This window comes from Protopterus annectens, chromosome 8.part0 (genome assembly GCF_019279795.1).
Source record: "Protopterus annectens isolate FY-2018-M chromosome 8.part0, PAN1.0, whole genome shotgun sequence".
Taxonomy (NCBI): Eukaryota; Metazoa; Chordata; order Ceratodontiformes; family Protopteridae; genus Protopterus; species Protopterus annectens.
This window is the reverse complement of record NC_056741.1, coordinates 599,692,723-599,719,775: the sequence shown is the minus strand read 5'-3', so window position 1 is coordinate 599,719,775 and position 27,053 is coordinate 599,692,723. Positions and strand designations below refer to the sequence as shown.

Here is a 27,053-nt window from a genome sequence, read left to right as displayed (position 1 = left end):
TCTGTCTAGGCTGGCTTTCACATTGAACCTAAAGACATCGTGCTTGATTCAGTTTCTGAATTGGATTTTCCTGGGCTTGCAGAATCAACACCTTTTCAGTGACAGTTGTTCTCAGAAGGCAAGGATATTTTCTTGATAAATTATTTTCAGAACCTTCTTTCTTTGGGTATGACAATCACAAAAACTGTTAGGAGTTATTGGAAGATCTTCAAACCCTCAAGGATTTATTGGAGACACTGCATCCAAAGGCCTTTTCATATGTGATTGGAGAGGCAATCTTCTCTATGGTATAAGACAAGCATGTGGGCTTATAGTAGTGACCCTGTACAGAGAGGTAGTGCAGAACATGCCGTATGTCTTAAACAAAGGCACCACATTCAGCAGTTCACAATCCCATACATATAAAGTGAACATGTTGACGCACTCAATTAACTGCTTCTGTAAATGAGACTCTCCATTATTCAACCTCTTTCTTGGTTCATATAAGCTTTGGAAAGTTTGAAGTGCATGTATCTTGAATTCAGCTGTATGGAGAATTATTGCATCCATTCCTGCCTTTCACAGCACTTCCATGCTTTGTCATAAAATTCAGGAGAACAAGACCAAATGTAATTTGGTTTGCTCCATTCTAGCCTAGAATAGTGTGGTTTCCGTGTTTGCTATCTGTTGTGATCCAGAAAGACTAGTTACTAACTATGGCCCCCAGCAGCTGAGCTTGCAGCTAGCTCCATCTTGAGTCCTGGCATGTACTGTAGACCTACCAGATCTTCTTGCAGGGATGTCAAGTTATTTAAGTTGTTTGGCAGCTTTCCACCAAACAGGCTTAAGGAAAATCGAAGCGCTTCTGTTCTTGGGGAAAATGGTGCTGAGTGTCACTCCATTTGGTCAGCATACAGATCATCCTGGCACATTTCAGACACCTGGATGATTTGAGATTTAGTTATTCCATTGTTAGAGTGGGTGTGCCATCTATTTTTGCTCATCATGACCTTGTAAGTGGCGTGATTGAGGCCCAGCACCTGATTATCAAGCATGTCTTTAAAGGGGTTCTCATCTCTAATCAACTTTGAGGAGTCTTCCTTTTGTGGCCTTTAAATTTCAAAGCTGACAGGCTTCTCAATCCCACCATTCCATTCAAATCTTGTATTTTGGCCATTCCATTCAAACCTTGTATTTTAGCAGCACTGAACTTCATTCATGTGTAGTTAAATGTTTTATGTAGCCATTGCATCTTTTCATACGTTATCAGTCTCATGTGTCCATTCAAATCAGCCCACGTTTCTTTATAAAGTTGTTTTTTACTGTTACTGAACCAGTTCATCCTTAATTTTTTTCAAGGGAACTGAAACCAAAGGAGAGGGAGAGCCCTCCACATCCTGGGTATGGACATTTTACCTGAAGCAAATGTGTTTTATGATGATCACATAGCTGGTGAACAAGCCCTTTCAAAGTGAATTATCAGCTGCAGTATCTTGCCATCAGGTGTGTCACTCTCCATTAAAAAAAAATATCAGTCAGCTAGACAGGTAGACTCAGTTGCGTACATCTTTATTTCACATCCACCCCAAATATTATTTTGATTCTGATGCCAAGAGTTGGGCTTCATTTGATATATGTGTACACCAGGATTCAGTTTTCTGAACTTCAGTCCTATTTTGTCCTCTAGCTTCTTCTGTCCTTTGGATGTATTGCTTGGGATTCTGCTCATTTGTTGACCAACAAGGGATGGTCTCCAATGTTAGATTTAGTAAATATATTCTTACTGTATCAGTTGATCTGTAATGGGACCCTGCATGATGTGTCCCAGTATACAATCTCTCAATATTTGCTCTTGGATGACCCTCCAACCAACTTTGGCTGCTCGTTCTTTTTAAGTCAGGCAGATATATACTTTCATTTTTCTCATTAATATTGTTTCTTTCTGATATTTCAGATCTTCATAACTTTCTTGATTTGCAGTAACTGTTTCTACTCAATGGCTAGTGTTGAACTGGCAGGGCAGGGGCTTGGCGGAATGTTATAGTCAGTATTAGGGGCATGGACCCCCCTTGACCATGGAAGCATTTTAGGTTTTGCTTGATAGTTTGAAACAGGTAGTTGAAACTGTTACTTGAGCAGCTCATTCGCCATGAAATAAACTTTTTTTTTTCTTCTGTTGTCTTACTTTGCATTTGCCAGAGCTGTTTCTATGGGTGTGTGACCCAGTCAGATGTTGATGTCACCAATATGTAAATGCAAATAAATATACATTAACTAAGCTATCATTTTTAAGGCAATGGGAATGATTTTCTACAGTAGTTGTCATGATTATTCATGCTGAGCCTCCCAATCTCCTTTTTGTTCTATAGTTTGTTTTCTGTCATTGGGTATGAATAATCAGAAAGGCTGTATTGGTACAAATATAATTTGGTTGCATGAGGAGGTTGCTGCAATAGTAGATGATTGACATCTTTCATTAGGAACAGCCTCTTCCTTTCTTAGCCTCCCTGCCCTAGGTCAAGTTTCAACTAGTCAGCATTGGTTTCTTGATATGCCTCTTCTTGGTTGCTGTTCACCATAAGGAGCCGTTGCTGGTAAGGTTTTTATTTGTGTGGAAAGAGTGATTCAGTGTTTTTGTTCTTTTGTTTTTTCTCAACGGTTGTGAGACCATCAAATTAGTATATACATTTAAAGGGGTGTCAGGAATACTGGGGGGGGGGCATGGCACCTGCAAAAAAACAAAAAAAAAGTTTGTTGTCTCTTTTGTTAGGCTGAAGCTTCAATGAACTTGTTTCTCCCATTTGAAGCATTGTCTGGATTATGCTCAATGAGACTTTATTGAACCTATTTATTTTATGCTTTTCTGGGTTCTTTTGTGTCTTATTACCCTAATGGTTTGTTGTGGTTGAATTGACAGTCTACTAATGGTGTAAATATTAAGTTGGTCATAGAGCCCTTTGAGCCTGGCATGCAGGTAAGGGTCTACATTTGGAAGTGGCTGTGAAAAGGCAGTGCACAGCTTGACTGTTATTTTAGCACAGAAGGTGTGTATATAATATAAGATGTGCCATATAATAGCCTGATATATGCCAGTCATGTATCTGGACTGCTTTGCCCTGAGAGAAAGAGAGGAGCATTTTCTCTTTAGGCAATTGAGTGGTGTGTGTGTGTGTGTGTGTGTGTGTGTGTGTGTGTGTGTGTGTGTGTGTGTGTGTGTGTGTGTGTGTGTGTGTGTGTGTGTGTGTGTGTGTGTGTGTGTGTGTGTGTGTGTGTGTGTGTGTGTGTGTGTGTGTGTGTGTGTGTGTGTGTGTGTGTGTGTTGTAAATCCCTATCTCTCTTTCTATATATATAAATCCCTCAAACATCATCTAAACCACATCTGGACATGTCCCTGTGACCTACCAACACCTATCCTGTCCTAATCTTATCTATTACCACTCTCCCTTATTCTCCTCCATCTCAACATCCTCTACATCCCAATCTTTTTCTACCTTTCTGATTCTGACTCTGAACTGCCACCCTCACTTATCTATTCTGGAATTCTGCTGTATTACTACTGCTACTAACATTTTTTATTATTCCAGTTCTACTGGACTCACTAGGTATTCACTCTTACTACCCCCCCATTGAATACTACTACTAATCTGCTGATCTTATTCACGGTTTCCTGTTCCCTCATCCTTGTGTCACTCTTATAACAACCTGTTTTAAACACAGTTATATAATGTGTTTCTTTTGACTTCATTTTTGTTAATGCATTTTGTAGAAAATCGCAGTGTATTTTACATTCACTGTAATTTGAAATGTTGTATAATATTACTTTGGAGCTTTTCTCCCTGGGACTCCACCGAAAAAGAACATTTGCCCAGTCGGACTATCCTGGTCAACAAATGTCAAATAAATAAATAAATTATATACATATATATATATATATCTATATATATATATATATATATATATATATATATATATATATATATATATATATTCATTCATTCATTCTTAGCACTGGACCATGGGATCAAGTCCATATGTGATGTTCTTCATTCCACATTGCTGCAGTCCTAACACTTGGGTAGTCCGCTGTCCCAGTCGGCCCGAATACCAAAGTATATGGCTGACGTCGGTCAAGGCGCATTAATCTGACGTCAGGACGTCAGGGTACAAATGCGCATGACCGACGTCATATCCTCAGTCTTTTTTGCCGCATGGTCCGATGCAGAAGCAGTTTTGCGAGTGCAGGTTGGCGTTCTGAAATTTTCTGAAGTCGGAGTTTCAGACCGAATCAAAGTTGGCTAAGTACCCCGTTGGGGAATATTTTGTTTTTTTCTTGCCTCAGTATTTAACCGGATGTCAGAAAAAGTGAATAACTGTATTTCTTGTGGGAAACAGATACCTCATAGGGATTACCATACCTTGTGTATACCTTGTTTAGGTCCTGAGCACGTCGTTGTTGGATGCCGCTCTTGTGCTAGATTTAACAAACGCACTATTAAGAGAAGGTTAGACTGTGCCAGGTTAGTTTTTGGGAAGCGTTGTAATTATAAAATGCCGTCGGATGCTCCGACGCCCGCTTCGTCCAAAAAGCGCAAGGACAAAGCAGCAAAGCCTAGATTGGAAGAACCGTCAGTCCCAGACGTCGGTTCTTTAGAAGGCTCAGTGGAGCCGGAGGTTTTGCCAGGAGTTTCTTTGGAGTCTCAGGGAGAGACTTTACTGTTACAGGATGTGTCCTCTCAGGAGGTAGGCCAGGCTGAAGGGGCTTCTCAGGTGGCTGTTCTTCCCTCTCTTCCTAGGGTGGTTAGAGCCTCCCCTTCTGTTTCCAAGGCTTCTTTGAGAGGCAGGCCAGGTTTAACTTCAGTGGGGGTTTCTCCTAGCTCTTCAGGATCTTTGCCTAAGAAACATATGCTTAAAATGGCAGAAGATTTGATTACTATGATTAGAGGTTCTATGCCCCCTCCTGATAAGAGGCCTAGGGTGGAACCTGAGTTTGAGAGTTTTGAGCAGTGTTCGGAGGCTTCTGAGTCTTCGGCTGAAGACTTGCAGGAGTATCCTCCTTATTCTGATTCTGATGTGGATGATTCTACTCCTTCAGCTTCTCCTCCTGAGGATTTTTCATTTTCAGAGACTCTTCATTCCATGAGGGAGCATTTTAAATGGGAAGGTCAAGATTTCTCTGATTCCAGGAAAAGGCTTAGGGAATTTTTGTTTTTACCCCAGCATAGGCCTTTAGCTATACCTCCTGTTCTGAATGTGGTGGAAGATGTTTTGCAGAGGCTTCCTGAACCCTGATTCTTTGCCTCCTGCCCCAGTTAAACCAGATAGGTACTATAGGGTGCCTGAAGCTCATAAGTATCTTTTTAAGAGTCCTAGGGCAGACCTGGAAACTGTCTCTCAGGGGCCTAAAGGTGTTAAGGCTTCTGTTGTTAAAAATCCTGTTCCTCCTGATAAAGAGGCAAGGGCTTTGGATAGATGGGGAAAGAAAGTGTATACTTCTTCCACTTTAGCCATGAGGGCGTTGAATTGCCAGTTTCACATGTTAAAATATCAAAATTATCTCCTTTCACAATTGAAGTCTAAGGTGGATGCTCTGGCGGAAGGTATTGAGTGTAAAGAGTTGCAGGATTTAGTTCATGTGTCTGAACAGGTGGGTAAGCATTCCTTGCAATGTGGTTTTGATGCTGTGCAGGCCTCCTCGAGGGTGGCTGCCACTGGTTCTGTTCTTCGAGGCACGCCTGGTTGAGGGATCAGAATTTAGCTGAGCATGTTAAGACAAGGATTTTGGATGCTCCATTACAGTCTGACGTGTTGTTTGGTTCGCCTGTGGAAGCAGTTTTAAAGAAAATGGAGGACAAGGCTAAGTCTATGCAGACTGTTAAAGATTTTTTGCAGGTGCAGCCTCCGAAGTTTAGTAGAAATTGGCCTACTAAGGGATGGACATATCCTGCTTATGATTCCCAGTCTAGGGGTAGGTCTAGACGTGGTAGGGGCAGAGCTCAAGGTTCTTTTAGGCCTAGAACAGGGAGTTCACCTGCTCAGTCTTCTGGTGAGGGCAGGGGTCAGTCCTTTCGTAAACAGACCCAATGACCTGCCTTTTCAGCTGCCAGTACATTCTCGTCTGGCAGCACCTTTGGGAGGAAGGCTGGCTCTTTTCAAAGAAAATTGGGATATCATTCACCACGGTTACAGGTTTTATTTCCATACCTTGCCTCCTTTCAAAGGCATGCCAGACATTCCTCCTCTATAAAGAAAAGAGGCTCACAAGCAAATTTCTCTGTTACTCCAAATAGGGGCCATTCAGCCGGTTCCGGTGCCAGAAAGGGGCCTAGGATTTTATTCTCGCCTGTTCCTAGTACCAAAGAAGGGGAACACGTGGAGACCAATTTTGGATTTATCTATCCTCAACACTTATCTGGACATTCCCAAGTTCAAAATGTTGACGTTACAACAGCTTTTACCTCTGCTGGGCAAAGATCACTGGATGGTAACTTTAGATCTCAAGGAGGCTTACCTTCATGTGCCTGTCAGACTAAGTTGCAGGAAGTATCTGCGTTTTCGAGCTGGGAATTCCCATTATCAGTTCTCTGCATTGCCCTTTGGCTTATCTACTGCGCCCAGAGTATTCACAAAGGTTCTGGCTCCAGTGATAGCTTACTTCAGGCTAAAAGGAATACAAATCTATCCTTACTTGGACGACTGCCTGATTCTGGCTCAAGAAAAGGAAGACCTTTTACAGCATTTGGAATATGTGATAGCAGTGCTAAGATGCCTAGGGTATTCTGTGAACGAAATAAAGTCCAGTCTAGTACCCTCTCAAGACATGTGCTTTCTGGGTGTGAGACTGAATACAGCAGCCCAGATGGCCTTTTAACCCCGGACAAACAAAAGAATCTTTCCATTTACTTCCATCAACTATCTCTTCAGTCCGGGCTGACTGCAAGGACAGTCCTTCAAGCCTTAGGGTTCATGGCATCTTGTATTCTGGTGCTTCCCAATGCCAAACTGCATATGAGGAAGCTGCAATGGTATCTCAAAATGTATGGACACAGCACTGCCAGGATTTGGACACTGTCATTCAAATAATACCTTGCATTCAACAGGAATTTTTGTGGTGGGCTCAGGAATGTCACCTAAACAAGGGACTCTCTGTGACCCGGCCAGAGGCGAGTCAGATTCTAACGACAGATGCCTCAGACATTGCTTGGGGAGCTCATCTAAATGGAAAGTGGATACAAGGCAAGTGGCCTGCCAGACTACAGCATCTACATATCAACATGAAGGAGATGTTAGCAGTCCAGTTTGCATTAATGGCTTTCAAGGAGTTACTTCTTCCAGGGCAGGTGTTGATTCTAACAGACAACACAACTGTCATGTGGTACATCAACAAACAAGGGGGAACACATTCTTACCCGTTATGCAGGCAAGCAATGATTTTATGGGAGACTGCGCTCAGCTTGCAACTAACTCTTCAGGCAAGGTTTCTGCCGAGCACAGAACTCCTTAGCAGATGTGTTAAGCAGACAAATCATGGATCCCCACGAGTGGAAACTGGATCTTCATGTATTTCGGAAATTGACAGTGTCATGGGGAACTCCAGACATAGATCTGTTCGCTTCTCCACTAAACCACCAGCTGCCAAAGTTTTGCACAAAGAGGTTTCATCACACAGCTTGGAAAGTGGATGCTCTTTCTTTCAGTTGGAAAAATCTTCATGTGTATGCCTTTCCACCTCTGCCTCTTCTCCCAAAGGTGCTCCTAAAGGTCAGACAAGACAAGCCAAGGATGATTTTAATAGCTCCAGATTGGCCTCGGCAACACTGGTACCCATTACTGAGGAGTCTGGTAAGGAAGCCTCCATGGCCTTTACCTTTGATTCCGCACCTGTTGTCTCAGAGGGACGGTCATCTGCTCAATGTCAAGCTTCACTCTCTTCATCTAACAGCCTGGCATATTCTGTTTTGAAACACAGCAGGTCTCAACTTCCTCAACAAGTTTTAAATGTGATTATGGAAGCCAGAAGGCCTAGAACAAGGAAAGTGTACGCAGAAAAATGGAAGAGATTTTTATTTTGGAGTGCAACAAAGAATTTGGAGATTTCTGAGCCTAATTTAAGTGTGGCTCTTCAATATCTTACTGAGTTATTGGACAAAGGTTTGTCTTTCTCTTCCATTAAGATTCATGCTGCAGCAATTTCAGCTCACTATGATTGTGACCCACCATTGTTTTCGCATCCTTTGTTCAAGCAATTTCTTAGAGGGGCAAAGAATATAAGACCCCCACGTAGAGCTCCTACTCCTGCTTGGGATCTCAATTTTGTGTTGGAGAAACTTACTCTACAACCTTTTGAGCCTGCGGCTACTGCTGACTTGAAATACTTGTCATGGAAGACTGCTTTTTTGTTGGCCGTTACTTCTGCAAGAAGGGTTTCTGAATTGCAGGCCCTTATGGCGGGAGAGCCTTTTTGATTTTCCATAAGGATAGGGTATCATTACGTACTAATCCTTCCTTTATGCCTAAGGTGGTTTCTAGTGTGGCTTTAAACCAAACTATTCATTTGCCTACTTTCTATGCAGATCCCCAAAATAAGGGGAAAAGATTTTGCACACTTTAGATGTACACAGGCAGTTGCGTTATTATTTAAGCAGGACTAAGGATTTTAGGCAGTCTCAGCAGTTGTTTGTTTCTTTTGCCTTGAGTTCTCAGGGCAAGCCTGTGTCAAAACAAACTATTTCTAAGTGGATTGGGTTTTGCATTGCATTTTGTTATTCCCATCATGGCAAGGAGATTCCAGCTGGGATTAGGCCTCATTCCACTAGGGCTACTGCCACTTCAACCGCATTTCTAAGGGGTGGCAACTAAGGATATTTTGGAGGCAGCTACTTGGAGTTCAGTGCATACTTTCTCTAAGCATTACCACCTTCCTCTCTACTCTAAATCTAGGGCTGGTTTTGCCACAGCTATTTTGCAAGGCATGTTGACAGCTCCTGCTTCTTTATGATTTGCCAGCCTCCCTTACCTCTGCTTTGGGATTCTACCCAAGTGTTAGGACTGCAGCAATGTGGAATGAAGAACATAGTACAGTTTTGTACCTACCATAAATGTAGATGTTCGAGGATCCACATTGCTGCAGTCCAATTTACCCTCCCTCCTTCCCCTCTGTGTTTAGGGGTGGTTGTGTGGGTGAGGTTATACTCTTGTAATTTTGTATATATTGTACATATTTTTGGTGCAGGAGTGTTTGGTGTTTTTGGTTTTGGCCTTATCTTTTTAGGGTCTTCTGACATCTGGGGCAAGAAAAGACTGAGGATATGACGTCGGTCATGCGCATTTGTACCCTGACATCCTGACGTCAGATTAATGCGCCTTGACCGACGTCAGCCATATACTTTGGTATTCGGGCCGACTGGGACAGCGGACTACCCAAGTGTTAGGACTGCAGCAATGTGGATCCTCGAACATCTACATTTATGATAGGTACAAAACTGTACTTTTTAAGTCTCCAAAGGATTAAGTTAGAATTCCTCCCTGCATCTTGTGTTGACACTCGCTCCTTCCAGCATCAGTAGAAGATTTACAGGGAGAAGCTATTCTCTAGTGGAGAGATCTAAGACAGTTGCATCCTTTGTAGAGCCTATACCATTAGATTTTGTATTACTGGAAAGGAGCTAATGGTGCCAGTCAGGCATTATTTTGGTGAGTTCCTCACATAGCTGTATTTTTCCTTCCTTAGGTGTCCGACTTGTATGTCCAAGTATCATATTTCATATTAAAGTATGCTCAGGATGCCCTACAGTGTTTGTGAGACTTAAACATTGAGGACAGGTTAGTAGCATTGGAGTCATACAGATATGTTTGCTTGAAATGTAGTAGTTACCTTCATTAAGTTACTAGCAGCCTTGTCTGATTGTTTCTATAACCTTTTTCAGAAGGTGTTGGAGCTGTTCTTCTTTTTTTAGTTTGGAGTCAGTTTTGGGCAACCCATAGAAGTCCTTTTGGAGTTAGAAAGACTGACATCAAATGCATGATTTTACATAAAGGCCCATGTAATTGGTCCTCTTCCTAACAGCCCTCTTTCTGCACAGTTCCTAGAGCTCTTCTTCTCTTGCATAAGTGGGTATTCTGCAGAAATGACATCTCATTTGGTTAGTACTGGGTTATTGGTGAAGTAGCCTACTCGGGTAACATCCTTTAAGGTTCTGCCATCTTAACAAGTAGGGATTAATTTGCAGAACCATTGTTCTTTGAAACTCAGTCTGTACAGTATATAGAGTAAACTACAAAAGCGCTTTGCATTATGTGGAACAGACTTTATCTCTGATAATTATCTGGAATGTAATTAATAACCGAGGTAAACATTTTTTAGTGACAATGTTGTGTAGAGCCTGTGATGAAAGAAGAGGAGGAGCCCACTCTAGAAGAAGTAACAGCAGCACTAAGGAAAATTAAGTCAGGGGAAAGCAGCAGGCTCAGATGAGGTAATGGCAGATATGATCAAGATGTTGAGTGAGTTAAGGGAAAAATGGCTTATTAGGGTACTCATAGCAGTATGGAGAGAAATGTGAATCCCAGATGATTGAAGAATAAGCACACTAGTGCCAGGTTACAAGAATAAAGGGGACATTCACAGTTGTGAGCAGTGTAGAGATTTCAAACTCCTGTCACACTGCTTGAAAGTTCTGGACCGGGTGATGGATAAATGAATGCGCAGAGTAGTAGAAAGTAAGAGGGAAGTAGTGCAGTTTGGATTCAGATCAGGAAGCAGCACAACTGACTCAGTGTTTCCATTGAGATAGATGGTCGAGAAGAAGCTATAGATAAGGAAAGAATCCAACTGGGCATTCCTAGACTTGGAAAAAGCATATAAGAATTTCCCAAGAAAGCTGAATTAGGTAGTCCTATGTTGGTTCGAAGTCCAGAAAACATTGGTAGAATTGGTGCAGACTATGTAGAAGTACCCAGTGATTCAAGTACAAATTGTGTTTGGTCTCACAGAGGGGTTCCCAGTGGGAGTGAGTGTGCATCTGGTAAGGCAGTACATAAGCAAACTAGTCGGAGGGGACAGATCAATAAATATACTGTATGCAGATGTTGTGGCTTTACAGGCAAATTCTGAACTGGAACTTCAGCAAAGGATAGTGGAGTGGAAGGCAAAACTGACAGTGCATGAGATGAAACTGAGTACAGATAAGACCATTGCAATGGCAACAGATGGAAATCAGAAGAAGCTGAGAAATGAAACAGAATAGAAAATATTGGAACAGGTTAACATCTTCATGTATCTGGGAGGAGTGGTTGAGGAGAAGGGAAATCTGAATGAAGAAGTCAAAGCTAGACTCCGAGAGGCTGTAGTCAGCTGACACAGTGTCTAAGGGGTAGTGTGCGACAGAAGAATGCCAAGGAAGCTGAAGGTAGAAGACATTGGTATGACCAGTACTACTGTATGGTACAGAAACCTGAGCACTGAAGGCAGAGCAGTTAAGGAAGCAAGAGGTGATGGAGATGAATTACCCGAGACTGGTCCTGAGATGCACACATTGTAAGACAAAAGAAGAAATGAGGACATCGGAACAAAGCCCAAATAACTCCAGATGTAGAGAAAGTCAAACAGAACAGACTATGGTGATTCAGGCATATGTGCAGGAAAGCAGAAGGCAATCTGTTGAGGAAGACTGGGACAGACAGGAAGAAGGCTAGAAAAATGAGGGAGTCCAGCAAAGAGATGGATGGATTGTATGAGAGAGGACCTGCAACAGTCAGACATTATTGTCCAAGAAGGTAGGAGAGTGGCACTGAATCAAGAAAGAGTGATGACCGTTGGAACAGCACTCCAAACTCATTTAGAAAATGGGAAAAAAGGGGGTAGATGATGGTAAATGTTGTAGAGCCACAGCTGTAGTATGCCATACTTTACATTTTCCTGCAAACTGCTGATGCTATGTTGTCCTATCTTCCCTTCATTCTTGATGGTTGGGTTCGGAACCGAGCATCGATTTTGACTCAGTTGCATACTAAAGCTCGAGAGCTTTCACTGGCTTGAGGCTACATCTTATCCCAAGATGCCTAGCGACTGTTACCCAAATCTTGTTTGCTGCTTACAGCTTTGGGATTGCTTTTTCTCTGGCTCAGGCTTAGTGAATTTTTTCTTTAACCTTTTGCGTGTTTTTTTTTTGGTAGTTAAGCAGTAGAAGTAATTTCTTTAGATAGCTGTATCTTTGAGTGCTTCCTTGCCCTAATTAAAGTTTTCTTTCACTGTTTGTTGCTGATTTTGTTTGGGCCGTCATTTTCTTAAGCCTTCTGTCTATCTTAAGCCTTCTGTCTATCAGCTGCTCCTTTCAAGTGAATCCGTTTAAGTTAGAGGATTCCTCCCCCCCCCCTTTTTTCCCTAGCTTAGCCTGTTTTTAGTTAGGGGGCTCCCCTTTCCCTGTTCTGAAATCCAGGTTTCGCTATTTAAGTTAGAGGTGTCTCCTCAGGTTAGAGGAGTACGTTGTTTAAATTAAAGACTCTCCTCTAACTCTTTTCTTCTCCAAAAAAAAAAAAAAAAACTTGGTTTTCTTCCTAGTATAGTTGGTTTTCTTTTTGTGGTCTTGCTGATCCATTTTGTGTGTCGTTGGGCTTGTGGTGACAAATTTTATATTTTTTGACTTCATTACTGGTTGTGACAGTTTTTTGCTAATTGTGACAGGATGTTTAAAGAGACCAAATAGTCCGGTTTTAAGAAGTGATTCTTGCACACAAAAAATGTCACTCACAGATGGACACACTAGTTGTGTGTATTGCTTGGGCGCCATCCACCTGCAGGATTCCTGTTCTATTTGCCATGGTTTTAGTTCAAGGGTCCTGCAGGAACAGAAGAACAAGCTGATAGTCAAGGGGTTTGTTAAAAGGGCCTTTTGAATCAGCTATTGAAGGGACTCAGGCCTCCAAACCTTCAGAAAAGTCATCCCAAACTACTTCGCTTCCAGCTTCCGAACCGTCGAAAAGTCATGAGAAAGTGGGTTCTTCAGATCCAGAGTCTGTCAGTTTCGAAAAGGCAAGGTCTCCATCAGTTCCTCCTGGAGTTTCGGAACTGTCTCTGAGCCACAAAAGGAGCCGGTCACCTTCCTTGGATCCAATTCATTCGGTGCCGCAGTCTCCTTTATTGCAATCGGTGGTGGGTAGCCACAAGTCCTCCACCCATTCTTCTTGGTCATCCAGGAGCCTTTCGGATGATGATGTGGAGTGGGTGGTTAGAAGGTTGCTTTGTACACCAGCCCTAGCAAAAATTCTCACAAGCCCAGCCCAGATGGTCGTAGAGTCAACTTCAGTAGCTGCTTTACCTTCTGTTCCTCCTCCGACTCAATCGAGTTCGGAGCCAGAGTGTCTGGAGGTCCTTGTGGTAGAACCCTCGGACCTAAAATCCACCCCCGAAGTTTTGATGCTGACCTTCGCTCTGATCTCATCGATGTTGTCGTCCATCGAGGGATCTGGGGGCTGAGACTCCCTCATCGGTTCCTGGGGGGAGAGTTGAATTGGATCCTTGTTGGACCCAACTCTCCCACTTGGAGCTTCAGCGCAGGTGAGTTTGGCTCCCACATAAGCCTTGGAGCCATCCTCCTTGGCGTGAGGGAGGTCTCCCAGTTCCTCGGAGCTGGAAGCTCTCTCGGCCCAGGATCGTGATGCCTTTGAGGTGATGAGGAGTGTGGTTTCCTCAGAGACTGCTCCACCCTCGGCTCAAGCTACTCTTCTCCCACAAGGGCTAGTGTCAACCTCTACACCATCCCTACAACCCCAGCATAGAGAACCAATGCCCTAGGATGCCCCAGTGAGTGAGACCCTCTGTTCTGAAACCTCCCCGGAGCATCCCTCTGAGGAGGTCCCTCGGAAGAGAACCTGTAAGAGGAAACACATAGACTCCCCTGAGTCTGTTACATTGGATACTGACTTAGAGTATTCAGAAGGGTCCCCATAGTCACCCTCTGAGGATGTCTCCTTTTCAGACATCCTAGGGATCCTGACACAGAGAAGTGGCTGGAAGACCCTCTCCCCTTCTGAAGATGAGTTGGTGTACCTGGAGGCATTTGGTTCTCGACCCTCCACCTCTTGGGTGTCTCCGCCTTTCGACCAGCTTCTGGGTGTAGTCATTCGAAAGGCGTGGGGCTCTCCAGAGTCCGTAGAACCAGTTTCGAGGAGCCCGAACAAATTTATTACAGCCCCGGAGGGCAAACAATCTCTAAGTAAAGGTGTCCCAGTCGATGCTATGGTGGTGGTGGCGGCCACCAAGAAGGAACTAGCTGAAACTTCATCTGTCCATCCACCAAATAAGGAGTCTCGAAGAATGGACAGATACGGGGAAACGTATGTTCTCTTCAGCGGCCTTTACCCATAGGTTGCTGAATTATTTATCCCACTTTACTCTTCAGAGGGATCTCCTCAAGGAGCTAGGAGATGCCCTCCAAGGGGCTACAGCTGGGGGGGGGGGTACCTGACAAGATAAGCTCTCAACTTGTGACCTTAACCTCTATAACAAACTCCTCCATGCGCCTCATTTCTTATGTGGCCAATGGAGCGAGCAGGGCAGCAGGCACAAGAATAGCTCTGAGGAGACATTTCTGGATGCATCTTTGTGAGTTTGCTGAACCCTTCAAGTCTTTCTTTATTGACTCCCCTTTTGACGGCTCGTCTTTGTTCGGGCCAGAAGTGAGAGAGAGACTCTCACCAGGAGCTAACAAGATGACAAAACTCTGTCTGCCATGGGACTACGTTTCTCCGCCCCTACCACACCTTATCCCAAAGGTCAGAAGGGTGGAAAAATGTGGTTCTGGAAATCCAAAGGAGTTTTGCCGGATGCTCGTGGTGAATTTTCCCTAGGGGCAGAGGGGGAAATAACAGAGGACGCTGCCGTCGTGGCAGAGGGGGTCCGCAAAATCAGGGCAACAGAGATATGTTCTCTGGTAGTCCCTTCCAGCGCTCCTGAAAAGGAGGCCCGCCTGTCCACCTCTGGAGGCAGTCGGGGGGAGATTATCACTGTACCCAAAAGCCTGGCTGGATATCACTCAAAACAAATGGGTACGGTCAGTCATATCCAGGGGTACAACAGTCCTTTCTCCCTTCCACCAAAGTCTATCCCAGACATACCACCCGGTCAGAGGGATCAAGCAACCCTAGAAATTCAAAGGTTGCTAAGAAAAAAGAGTCATCCAGGAAGTCCCAGCAGACCAAATTGGATCCGGAATTTACTCAAAGTTCTTTTTAGTTCCAAAAAAAGACAGGGGACTGGAGACCAATTTTGGATCTAAGCAGACTGAACAAGTTGATAAAGAAAATAAATTTCATGATGGTGACACTGCAGTCTATACTCCCTTTTCTGGGACAAGACAAGTGGATGTGCTCCATAGATCTTCAGGATGCGTACTACCATATAAAGATGGACAGGTGATCCAGAAGATATTTATGCTTCCGGCTGGGAGCCGGTCATTACCAATTCATTGCTCTGCCCTTTGGTCTCACTACAGCCCCCAGAGTGTATACCAAGTACATGGCAGTAGTTGCGGCTCACCTGAGGCATGTAGGATTCCGGGTGTTTCCATACTTAGACAACTGGCTCCTGACCACCACCATTGAGCATCTACTAACCAGGGCAAGAGCCACCACCATTTATCTCTGCTCAGAGCTGGGCATTACCATAAATTTTGAAAAATCTGCCTTGTTGCCATCGCAGCATATTACCTTTATAGGGGCAGACTTAAACACAAAAGACATGGTTGCAAAACTGCCTCATGAAAGAATTCAAATGTCATGCCATCAGGTGTCAATATTGCTCATGAAGGAAAAAGTGCAGGCAAAATTTGTCCTCAAGGTTCTGGGTTCAATGACAGCTACAATAGCACTGGTCCCACTGGCGCGTCTACACATGAGGATATTACAGTAGCTACTTTTTGCTCAGTGGTCCATGCAGGAGCTGCCCATGTCACACAAGATTCTTATTGCGAACACCTGCAAGAGGGACCTACAATGGAGGCTTCAGTCTACACAGGTAACAATAGGCAGACCATTTGTTCTCCCCCCACCCTGTAGCTACAGTGAACACGGACGCATCCCAGATAGAGTGGGGTGGGGGGAATTATCTGGGACAGACTGCCCAAGGGACTTGGAAAGAACACAAATACCACTTGCACATCAGTGTCCTAGAGATGAGAGCGGTGCTTCTAGCATTGCAAGCATTCCAGAGCTCACTTCCAACAGGTGCGATTGCAATGCAAACAGACAATGTGTCCGTGGTGTGGTACATCAACAAACAAAGCGGAACCTGATCCTACCCCCTTTGTCGAGAGGCTCAGAGAGTATGGCAATGGGCAATTTCTTCTCAGCGTTTTCTGACTGCAAAGCACATCCCGGGGAAATCCAACATGATAGCGGACAGATTAAGCAGGGCGATTCTTATTCCTCATGAGTGGTCCCTGAATCAGGAAATTGCAAACCAAATTTTTCGCAAGTGGGGCCAGCCTTGCTGCGACCTCTTTTCCACATCCATCAACTCCAAATGCAACAGCTACTTGTCTCTAATTCCCCCTCTAGGGGGGTCACCAAGGGATACACTTGTTCACAATTGGCCCCCGGGATTTCTGTACACCCCCCCCCCCATTTCCATTAATACTCGAGGTTCTCCAGAAAGCCAAATTGTTGAGTCACAGACTAATTCTCATTGCTCCTTACTGGCCTCGTCAGATATGGTTCCCCTTTCAGTGGTCCGATCTTCAGGAGGAGCCTGGATCCTGGACCCAGTGCCGGATCTTCTGACTCATCAGTCAGGAACACTCCACCTCTCTGTTCAAAGCCTCAAGCTGACAGCTTGGTTACTCCACTTCCCATCTTAGCTAGGCTTCCAGAACTATTGCCAGCAGTGCGACACATTCTGGTTTCGTCGCACAAGAATACAACTAGAAAACTTTATGTAAGCAAATGGAAGAGATTTTCTTGTTGGGCTGACAAAAACCATATAGACCCCTTTACAGCCCCTATATCTGCAATCCTGGAATTTTTAACAGAAACCTTTAATCGGGGTGCAGCGGCAGCCATAGTACGAGTACAACTAGCTGCCATATCAAACTACCATGTAGGAGACATGGGATCCAATATAATGTTCCACAGATTATGCAAAGCCTTTCTGAGGAGTACATTCCTTTTAAGACCTCCCATAAGAGAACCACCACCTCATTGGGACCTCAATTTGGTGTTATCTTCTTTAATTCTCCCTCCATTTGAACCAGCCTCCTCTTGCCCACTAAAGTTCTTATCTTGGAAGATGATCTTTTTAACAGCCATTACTTCCACTAGGAGGGTTTCAGAACTGCAAGCTCTGTCTATCCATCCTTCCTATCTGATTTTCCACAAAGACAGAGTCTCTCTCAGGACAAATCCTTCTTCTCTTTCAAAAGTTTGTTCTTTGGCCAATTTAAATCAGTCTATTGAGCTTACCCGTATTTTTCCCCAGTCATAGCAGCAAGGCAGAATACAAACTTCACCAATTGGATGTACATAGGCAGTTACATTTTTACTTGCATAGGACAAAGGAATTTAGAAAATCTGGCCAACTGTTTGTTTCATTCTCAGAAAACAGAAAAGGAACTTCAATTTCAAAAGTCCACCTTATCAAAATGGATTACAGACACCATTATTTATGTCTATAACTCTCAGAATAAATAGCTACTGGGAAAAATTAGAGGGCATTCAACTAGAGCGATGTCGACGTCCACTGCCTTTCAAGCTAGACTCCCCTTGGATTCAATTGTGCTGCAACTGCATGGGTCAACCCTTATACTTTTATCACTCATTGCAAAGTAGATGTGGTCTCCCGGAACATGGCATCCTTTGGTGTTCTAAAGTATTTATTCCCTTGAGCCACCCTAGAAAGCAGGTGCTGGGGACGCTGTCCCAACCATCAAGAATGAGGGCGAGATAGGACAACATAACATAAACAAGTTATGTACTCACCGTAACATTCCATGTTTGTTGTCCATAATCTCGCCTTCATTCTTGCATCCCACCCCTCCTTCCCCCTTCCTAGAGGATCGAGAGGAATTTTCTGAAACTGGCTGTAAATTTCCTGATTCCCTTCATGCCTTTGGAATTATGGGCAGAGGATCTGTTGTAGTTGTATTGGGTTGCATAGTCTAGTGATTAGTTTCTGTCAGACGAGATCTGGGTAACAGTCGCTAGGCATCTTGGGATAAGATGTAGCCTCGAGCCAGTGAAAGCTGTCGAGCTTTAGTATGCGGCCGAGTTGGAATCGATGCTCAGTTCCGAACCCGACCATCAAGAATGAAGGTGAGATTATGGCAACAAACATGGAACATTATGGTGAGTACATAAGTTATTTTTTCATTCTGAAATTCTAACTTTAGTGGATTTTTTCTTAGTTTTTCTGTGTCTGGGATAAGAGGAGAAAGGCTTAAAATGTGATAAGTATCCTTACTTGCGTTAGATGTATAAATTAAAGTAGAACAGTAATAGTTTTTAGAAATAAAAAGATGAATTCTAGGAATTTGAGAGCTGTAATAATCTATAAAAGAGTAGCCTGGAAACTTGATATTCTTCCTGACAGAGGGGGAGATAACTGAGGTAGGTGTAAACTAATAATCTGATGTTGCCAGTTTTCACTCTGTCCTGAACTGATGGGGTTGGATCTAATCCTTCAGATCTGACTCGGCCATTGCTAAAGCTCATGGCAACCAAAAAACTCTAAAGCTTCTCCCTTACCCACAATGCACCAACCCCAATTACCTCAGGTCTTGTTTGCCGCTTCAAGCAAAAGGCATGGTCTACCGTCTTTCTCGAGCGTTTGTCAGATAAGTGTCATAATTTTTTGAATTCCTTACTTAAAAAAAAACTTTTATATTACTGTCCCTTACCTCATTTATGAATTTTTTTCTTCTTTCATACATTTTTAGGACCTCTTAGATACTGTTGTTAGTGTCTTCCCTCCCTGTACAACACTGTCATAGCTTATTTACCATTGGTGGTATTTTCATCTCTTTTCCCCTTTTTCTATTATTTTCCTATAAAAAAGAAGAAGAAAAAATGTTCTTGACTGTTTCGTTATATTTTTAATGGTTTTTGATTGATGTCGGCGGATAAACCATCAGGCTTTAAAAAATGTACGAAGTGTGGGCACAAGCTGCCACTTTCCAATGCCCACACACTTTGTTTTTTTAGATTCTCTCCCTTTACGAGAGGATTGCTCAATATGTCATGGCTTTAATCCTCGTGTGTTAGTAGAATGCAAAAACAAGCTGATACTTAAAGGTCTTCTTCCTTCTTCTTTTGGAGAGGCACTTTCTGAGGGTTCTTCCTCTAAAACAAAAACTACAAAATCCTCTTCTCTGAAGCCATCTTCCTCCTTCTCAGCTCTGGACTCCACAAGAAAGAGGTCTCATAAGGACATGGTCTCAACCCCGGATCTGAAAAAGGCAAAAATTGAAAGATCCTGCCAAGGGGAAAATATCTAGTCCGACACCTCCTAAGTTGGATCCGCTGAGGTCAAAGCTCAGTCAGACTTTGTCGGATCCAGACTTTCAGACTGCCAAATTACTACACAGAACAAGGTACTCCCAGTCATTAGATCAGTTCCTGACAGGGTACCTTCTCCAAAGACCGTGGTCTCAATCCATATACTGCACTTATTCTTCCAGAAGTCTTACCGAAGAATATGAGGAAGAGACTGGTGAAGAAGATTCTCTTAGCACAGAGACAGATTGGTGTTCCTTTAGTTCCTACTCCTCTGTGTTAGGAGAGCTGTATATCTACTACTCCCCCTTTACAGATTCCTCCTCTGACTCCTGTAGTTTGAGTTTTTGGATCTGAGTCATCGGATCCTTCTGGCACTGATCCAAGGATAACTTTATCTTCAGATCCGAGATCATCTCTTAGGACTCTGGTCTCACTGAGTCTGGAGAACTCCCGGAGCCGTAGTCTGCCTGTCAGATCCAAGGTGTTACATTTGACTCTGAAGATTTTGGAGCCATCTTTGAACCTTGGAGCCTCAGCAGTGATTAGCTCAACTCTGCCTTCCACCATGGAGGTTTTGCCTTCAGTGCAGGGGAGGTCTACAATTCAGAACCTTGTCTTTTCAGATCCAGTGTTCTGTCCCTCTTCAAGCTGCTGTGCTTTCGAGGCTGCAAAGAGAGTATTTTCTACCTCGATAGTTCTGATGGATCCAGCCCTGTTGGATCCTAAGTCTTTTACTATGATGTCTCAGCGCTCAGAGCTTCACTGTCTCTTTCCACAGGAACAGCCAGTACCAAAACCCCAGGCTCCCGCCCAAGGAATTGTAATCTCCTCTTCTGATACCTCCCCAGAGCACCCCACTGAGGAGGTCCCTAAGAAGAGGACATGTAAGAGGAAACACTAGGGAGTCTGTCACTGAAGACGAATATCAATGAAGGCGAAGGGTCCCCATGATCACTTCCTGAAGATGTCTTCTTTGGAGATGTCCTAGAAATCTGTAAACAGAGAGGTGGTTGGACATCCAGCAACCCTACATCTGAGGAATCTGTTCTCCTGGAGGCTTTTAGTACTGGATCGTCTACCTTTTGTGTGACTCCACCTACCAGTGAGCTCATTGATTTGATCTCACGGTGGGAGTGGAAAGACCCTGATACTATAGAACCTATTCCTCGCAGACCAGCTAAGATAATGGCACCACCTGTGGATAAGCAGTTTTGGGGGAAGGGAGTTCCTAGTGATGCCATGGTCATTGTGATGGCCACCAAGAAGGAACTAGCTGAGGAAAGTTCCACTGTCCATCCCCCCAAAGGGAGTCATGGGTGATAGATTTGAGAAGCGTGTCTGTGCTTCAGAAACCTTCGCTTTGATGTCTCCGAACTATTTGACCCACTTTACTAGGTTATAGATGGATTTGATCAAGGAGTTAGCAAATAACCTCTCTGATGTTGTTTCTGATGAAGTTCAGGCATCTGTTACTTTCCATTTGACGACCCTACAGTCCATATCCAGTTCTTCCATGAGCTTGATCTTACACGTAGCAGAGGGAACCTCAAGGGCAGTGGGTTCAGACATTTCCATAAGGTGACATGCTTGGATATGCCTCTGTGATTTTGCAGAGCTTTTCAAGTCTTCTTTCATCAATGCTGCTTTTGGTGGAACATCCTTATTCGGCCCCAAAGTAAAAGGCAGTCTGTCCAGGTATGAAAAAGACCGAAAGAAACTGTCTGCCATGCTCATGCGTTTTTCGATTCCTCAACAAACCTTTTCCAGGAATCAACAAGGTGGTCCAAAAATGTGGTTCAAGCAGTCTTGGGGTCCTTTCCAAGACACACATGGAGGAGGTTCCCCCAAGGCAGAGGAGGGAACTCTAATGGACGAAGATACCATGGCAGAGGTGGCCCACAGAACCAGGGTTCCAGAGAATCATTCTTTGACAAAACTCTACCAGTGCTCCTGAAAGGAGGCCTGATTATCCACCTCTGGAGACAGTCGGGGAACGATTATCCCTACACCACAGAGCCTGGCTAGATAAAACAAAAGATACTCTGGTGCAGAGGATTATTTTCAAAGGCTATATAATACCCTTTTCCCTTTCACCCCCAATCTCAAGAAAAATCCCCAATGTTCCACCCAGTCAGGGGGGGGACGTGCAGCAATTCAAATACATAAGCTGCTAGAAAAAAAGTCATCCAAGAGGTCCCACCAGACCAGATATAATCCGGAACTTACTCGAGGTTCTTTTTGGTGCCAAATAATGCAGGGTATTGGAGACCAATTCTGAATGTCTTCAAACTAAACAAGGCAGTTTGAAGAACCAAGTTTCTGATGGTCACGGTTCAGTCCATTCTCCCCTTTCTGGGCAAGGATGACTGGATGTGCTGTATAGACCTTCAGGATAAGTACTATCATATAAAGATGAACAGACGATCCAGAAGGTGCTTATGCTTCTGACTGGGAGCCAGTCATTTTCAATTCGGAGCACTGCCCTTTGGACTCACCACAGCCCCCAGGGTGTTTACTGAGTGCATGTCAGTGGTAGCAGCTCACCTGAGATTGCAAAGATTCAGAGTGTTTCCATATTTGGACTGGCTCATTACTGCTCTGACCTGGCATCAGCTCATATGTGCAAGAGACCAGGTTCTCCAGACTTGTTCTCTTCTGGGGATAACCGTAAAGTACAACAAATCTCGTCTGGAACCATCTCAAAGTTTAGAGCTTATAGCAGCATTTCTCAATACAAAAACAACCATTGCTTCCATACCATTACTGAAAGTTCAGACTATAAGATTCCAGGTCAAAAAGATAACCTGCAGCATCTGAGTTTCAACCCGGCTGGTCCTTCAGGCTCTGAGATTGATAGCAGCAACAGTAATGTTAGTACCATTTGCCAGGTTTTATATGAGAATTCTTCAGTGGATGTTAGCTGCTCAGTGGTCGCTTGTTTATCAGCCTGTGTCTTACAAGATAAGAATTATTCACATCTGAGAGAGAAATCTCAAGTGGTGGATTCATTTAGACCAGGTTCTGCAAAGTTGTCCATTCATTCCCTCTCAACCCAACGCCGTAGTGACCACTGATGCTTCCCAGCTAGGGTGAAGGGGACATTGTCTGGGGAAGACGGTCCAATTCACTTGGTCCCCTGTGGAGGCCAGTTTGCATATAAATGTCCTAGAGATGAGAGGAGTGCTATTAGCATTACAAGCAGCTCAGATTGCTGTCGCTTTGGGGACAATTGCAGTACAGTTGGACAACATGTCTGTCATCTGGTACATCAGCAAACAGGGTGGAACCAAATCTTACCTATTGTGCCGACAAGCTGTCAGAGTGTAGCTGTGAGCTATCTCTTTCAAATGCTTTCTTTAATCATACGCATTTCGGGGAAGTCCAGTGTGATAGCAGGCAAATTGAGCAGGTGCATTCTTCCATCTCACGAAAAGGTCCCTCAATAAAAAGATTGCGAACACGATCTTCCGACAGTGGGGCCAGCCTTGCTGTGATCTGTTTGCATCCCCCTGAATAAGAAATGCAACAGCTTCTTTGCCCTAATCCCTCCACAGAGGTATTCCCTGAGGGATGCTCTACTTCACTATTGGGCCCCTGGTCTCCTTTATGTGTATCCTCCCACTTAATTTATTCCCAAATTTCTTCAGAAAGCTGGTTGAAGAGCAAGGTCATCCTCATTGCCCCTTATTGGACTCAACAAATTTGGTTTCCCTTCCTTTGACTTCACCTGATTGAACCAGTTTTGGTTTCTGGATCCAACTCTGGACCTCCTGTCTCATTCAGCAGGCATGATACATCCAGACATAGTAAATCTCAGGCTGGCTGCCTGGTTCTTCAGGTTCCATTAATAGCCAGACAACCTATGCTGTCTTCTCCTGTCCATCATATTCTTTTGTCCTCCCATAAACCTTCCACCAGGAAACTGTACTCCAGCAAGTGGAAGAGATTTGTTTTTTGGGGCTCAAAAACTTAATATTGAACTTTCACAGCACCTGTTCATAATATCTTGGAATTTCTAGAGCATATTTTTTGAAGAAGGAGCTAGTTCTGCTGCTTAAAGTACAGTTACCAGTGATTTCATACTTTCATGTTGGAATAAATGATTCTTCTGTAGTGTCCCATAAGTTGAGCAAAGCATTTTTGAAAGGCACTGTACTGTTAAATCCACCCTTTAAAGATGGTACTCCACCTTAGGTCCTAAACCTTGTGCTGCAGTCTTACACCATCTCCATTTGAACCATCAGCTGCATCCAGACTGAAATATCTTTCATGGAAGACAAGTTTCTTAGTAACCATTTTTTTGGCCAGAAGAATTTCTGAGATTCTAGCATTTTGCTCAAAACCTCCATACTTGATTTTCCATGAAGACAAGGTTACCTTATGTAGCAATCCGTCATTTCTTCCAAGTGTGGTGTCAGAAATCTGTACAAATCAATAAATAAAGCTTAAGAGCATTATTTGCCCACTTAATGCTAGTAGGCCACTCCATTCATCCAACAAGCTATTAGTCCTAACCCTAAAATCCAACAATACAGCAGGTGACTCCCTGTTTGCTAACTCAGTGGGTAAAATTTGGAACCTTCTTCCTGCAACTCTTATCCAAGAACCATCTGTTCCCCTATTTAAAAAAGGCCTCAAAATATACTTTAGAACTAACTGGCTCTGCCCCTGACTAACCCAATCCAACAACTTGGTCTTTCTCTAGCTATTAGGCTATCAGCAAGCAGATACTCCACTCATCTGTTGTGTCATGTCTTAATGTGCAGTTATGCCTGCTGAGTATATCCTTTCTGTATACTGTAGTGTTTCCTGTTGTGCTTTAAATTTGTGAAAAGATCTATATCATATTTTTTCTCGCTCTATTAACCTTTAGCATATGCCTATGTTGTTCCTACTGTGCTGAACTATCTGAAATATTGTATCTAAATCTTTTGCTCTCTTGGAATATTATTGTACTATTACTATTATTATTATTATCATTGTGGAGCTTTGACTGCGGTGGTGGTGCTGCGGTAGCGTTGTCGCCTCAGTAAGACGTTGTCCCATTCGATTCTCAGCTAGAGCGTCTTCTGTGTGGAGACATGCGTGAATGGGCGTACCTTCGTTGAAGGTTGTGCGTCAAGGCCGGCAACTCGGCACGTAAAATCTACTGCCAATCATTAGCGGACTGGAGTTCTGCTGTGGCGACCCCTAACCGGGAAAAGCCGAAAGACAAAAAAACATTGTGGAGCTTTTCTCCCCGGGCCTCCGCTGAAAATGGACATGTATCCAGTCAGGCTATCCCAGTCAGCAAATGTAAAATAAATAAAATAATTTGGCAGTATTCTTTCCCATATTTTCTAACAAAGGAGAGATGTTCATAGACAGTTGCATTTTCACTTACATAGGACTTAAAACATCAGAAATTGTGATCAATTGTTTGTTTCATATGTAGAACCACCATTGGGTAAACCATTTACCAAAGTTACCCTGTCTAGGTGTATAACAAATTGCATTTCCTTTGCGTATAACAAATTGGGCATTGCCCTGACAAAACCTGTTTGAGCCTATTCCACTAGATCCATGACAGTGTCCTCAGTTTTTCAGTCCAGAGTGTCCGTGGATGATATTTGTGTAGCAGTGTGTGCATGGATATTTGTGCAGCAGCTGCTTGGACTACTCCCCATACCTTTATTACTCATAAATTAGATATGGTCTCCAGATGAAGGGCATCTTTTGGTTCTGTGGTGCTTAGGAATACCCTTTCTTGAGTCTGTCTTGGAAATTAGACATCAGATAAAGAAGTTATGTGCCCACCATAATGTTCCGTCTGTGTTGTCTGTTTTCATTCTTCCTCAACTCCCCTCCCACCAACCTCCATCCTTAAGGCTTCTGGAAGAATGAGTGTTTAGTAGACTTGTATGTCCTTATGTTTTACTTAAGCTCCAGATATACCTTCTCCATGATAATTTCCATCCTTTACTTTCTACTAAGGCAGCAAACAAGATTTGAGGTAATTGGGGTTGGGGCATTGTGGGTAAGGGAGAAGCTCGAGAGTTTTTTGGTTGCCACAAGCTTTAGCAACGGCAGAGTCAGATCCGAGGGATCGGATCTGAACCCATCAATTGAGGAAGAATGAAAATGGACAACATAGATGGAACGTTATGGTGAGTACATAACTTCTTTTTAAGTTGTAGAGAAGGCCTGTTACAGCAACAGACTGTGATGTTATGATGCTTTTGCATGTTTATTTACCACATTTAGCTGAAAGAACTAGACATTTTCAAGGATAAGCTATATGCATTGGATCCTGTAAATGTTTTAGAGAGAATTTACAACTTTTGCATACAGTATTCATGAACTGATATATGAACATTGAGACCAAAAATGTTGCTGAAGTTTAAAAGACACAGTGATCCTTGAAATGGTTAAGTTGTATACAAAGGTAAATGGTAAATAGGCGATAGCAAAATAGGTTATCATCAGGCATTTTTATTTTATTTGATTGTAGGTAGACCTGTGCTGACAAGCTGGTGCGCCATTTCCTTTTCTGTCATGATATATACTGTAGGAGTGTTATCCTTGAGTGTTATTTTTCATTTCACTTAGATCTGAGGATTGGCAGCCTGCATTTTTGATAGTTTGTCTTAATTAAATCTCACACACATAATGCCCTTAATTGTTTATGTAGTGATGCTTCAGTACTTCTCATGCTTTTGTGATGGGATTAACTTGTTGTTGCTGTAAGATTTTTTAGCATGGTAGGCTACTCTTTCTTGTTCTGCGAGTGACCTGAAGGGTTCTCTCTACATTGTGTTGTTCTTAATACTGTAATAACTCTTAATGTAATAAAATTGTTTTATGTGAGTTGTAATGCCTTTGTTTATTTTGTAGAGCATATGAGATAGAAAAGAGATTAAGCACTGCTGATCTATTCAAGTTTCCAAACTTTGAGACCATTTGTTGGTATGCGGGAAAACATTTACTGGACACATTAAGAGGTGAGATTTTTGGTCTGTCAGTGTTGCTTACATGTTATGTTTGCATTATTTGTTTTCCAGTTCTTTAGTGCTCAAATGAGATGTTAGGAAGAATGAAAAGTAGCATCTTTCCATATTGATTTTTTGTGTGTGTGTGTAGTCTGCAAGGGGAGCTCATTTATTTTTATCTGTAATGACCTTCTTGTTCCATGCATTTAGAAATTACCTGGAGTAAACTGTAACTTAATGAGGAGCTCAGCTGTTTGTAGCTTTAACATGATTTTTATTGTTTATTTTTGTTTTATTCTTACCCTTGATTTAAGCATCAGGGGTCCCTTCCTATTTGTTCTCCTGAGGACAAGAACCCTACAGAGTTCCTTTTTTTCTCCTTTGGTGGAAGAAGGGGAAGCAGATTTAATGGTAGTATCCATCATTATGGGAGTCGAGAGTTTGCAAGAACTAATTTTCACTTACAATGGTGATTGCTGTATTTACGATTTCATGCCCATAGGCGCACTGGTTGTGTGGACTGCCTTGTAATTTGAAGTGGTATAATAAGATAGGTATGCATGAGAAAATTGGTAAATGTGAGATAAACAAGTAGGGTCAGATACTTTTGTTGCATGACCTCTT

General features: G+C 43.1%; 1 protein-coding gene across 1 annotated transcript in view; it reads left to right on the top strand.

Moving 5' to 3' along the window:
- The window catches only part of PHF8 (PHD finger protein 8), a 3,148,719-nt gene that overhangs the window by 1,405,789 nt on the left and 1,715,877 nt on the right, over positions 1–27,053 (top strand). Inside the window, exon 9 of the mRNA XM_044080095.1 lies at positions 26,335–26,441. Within this exon, the coding sequence (XP_043936030.1) occupies positions 26,335–26,441 (107 nt within the window). The remainder of the gene's footprint in view (positions 1–26,334; positions 26,442–27,053) is intronic.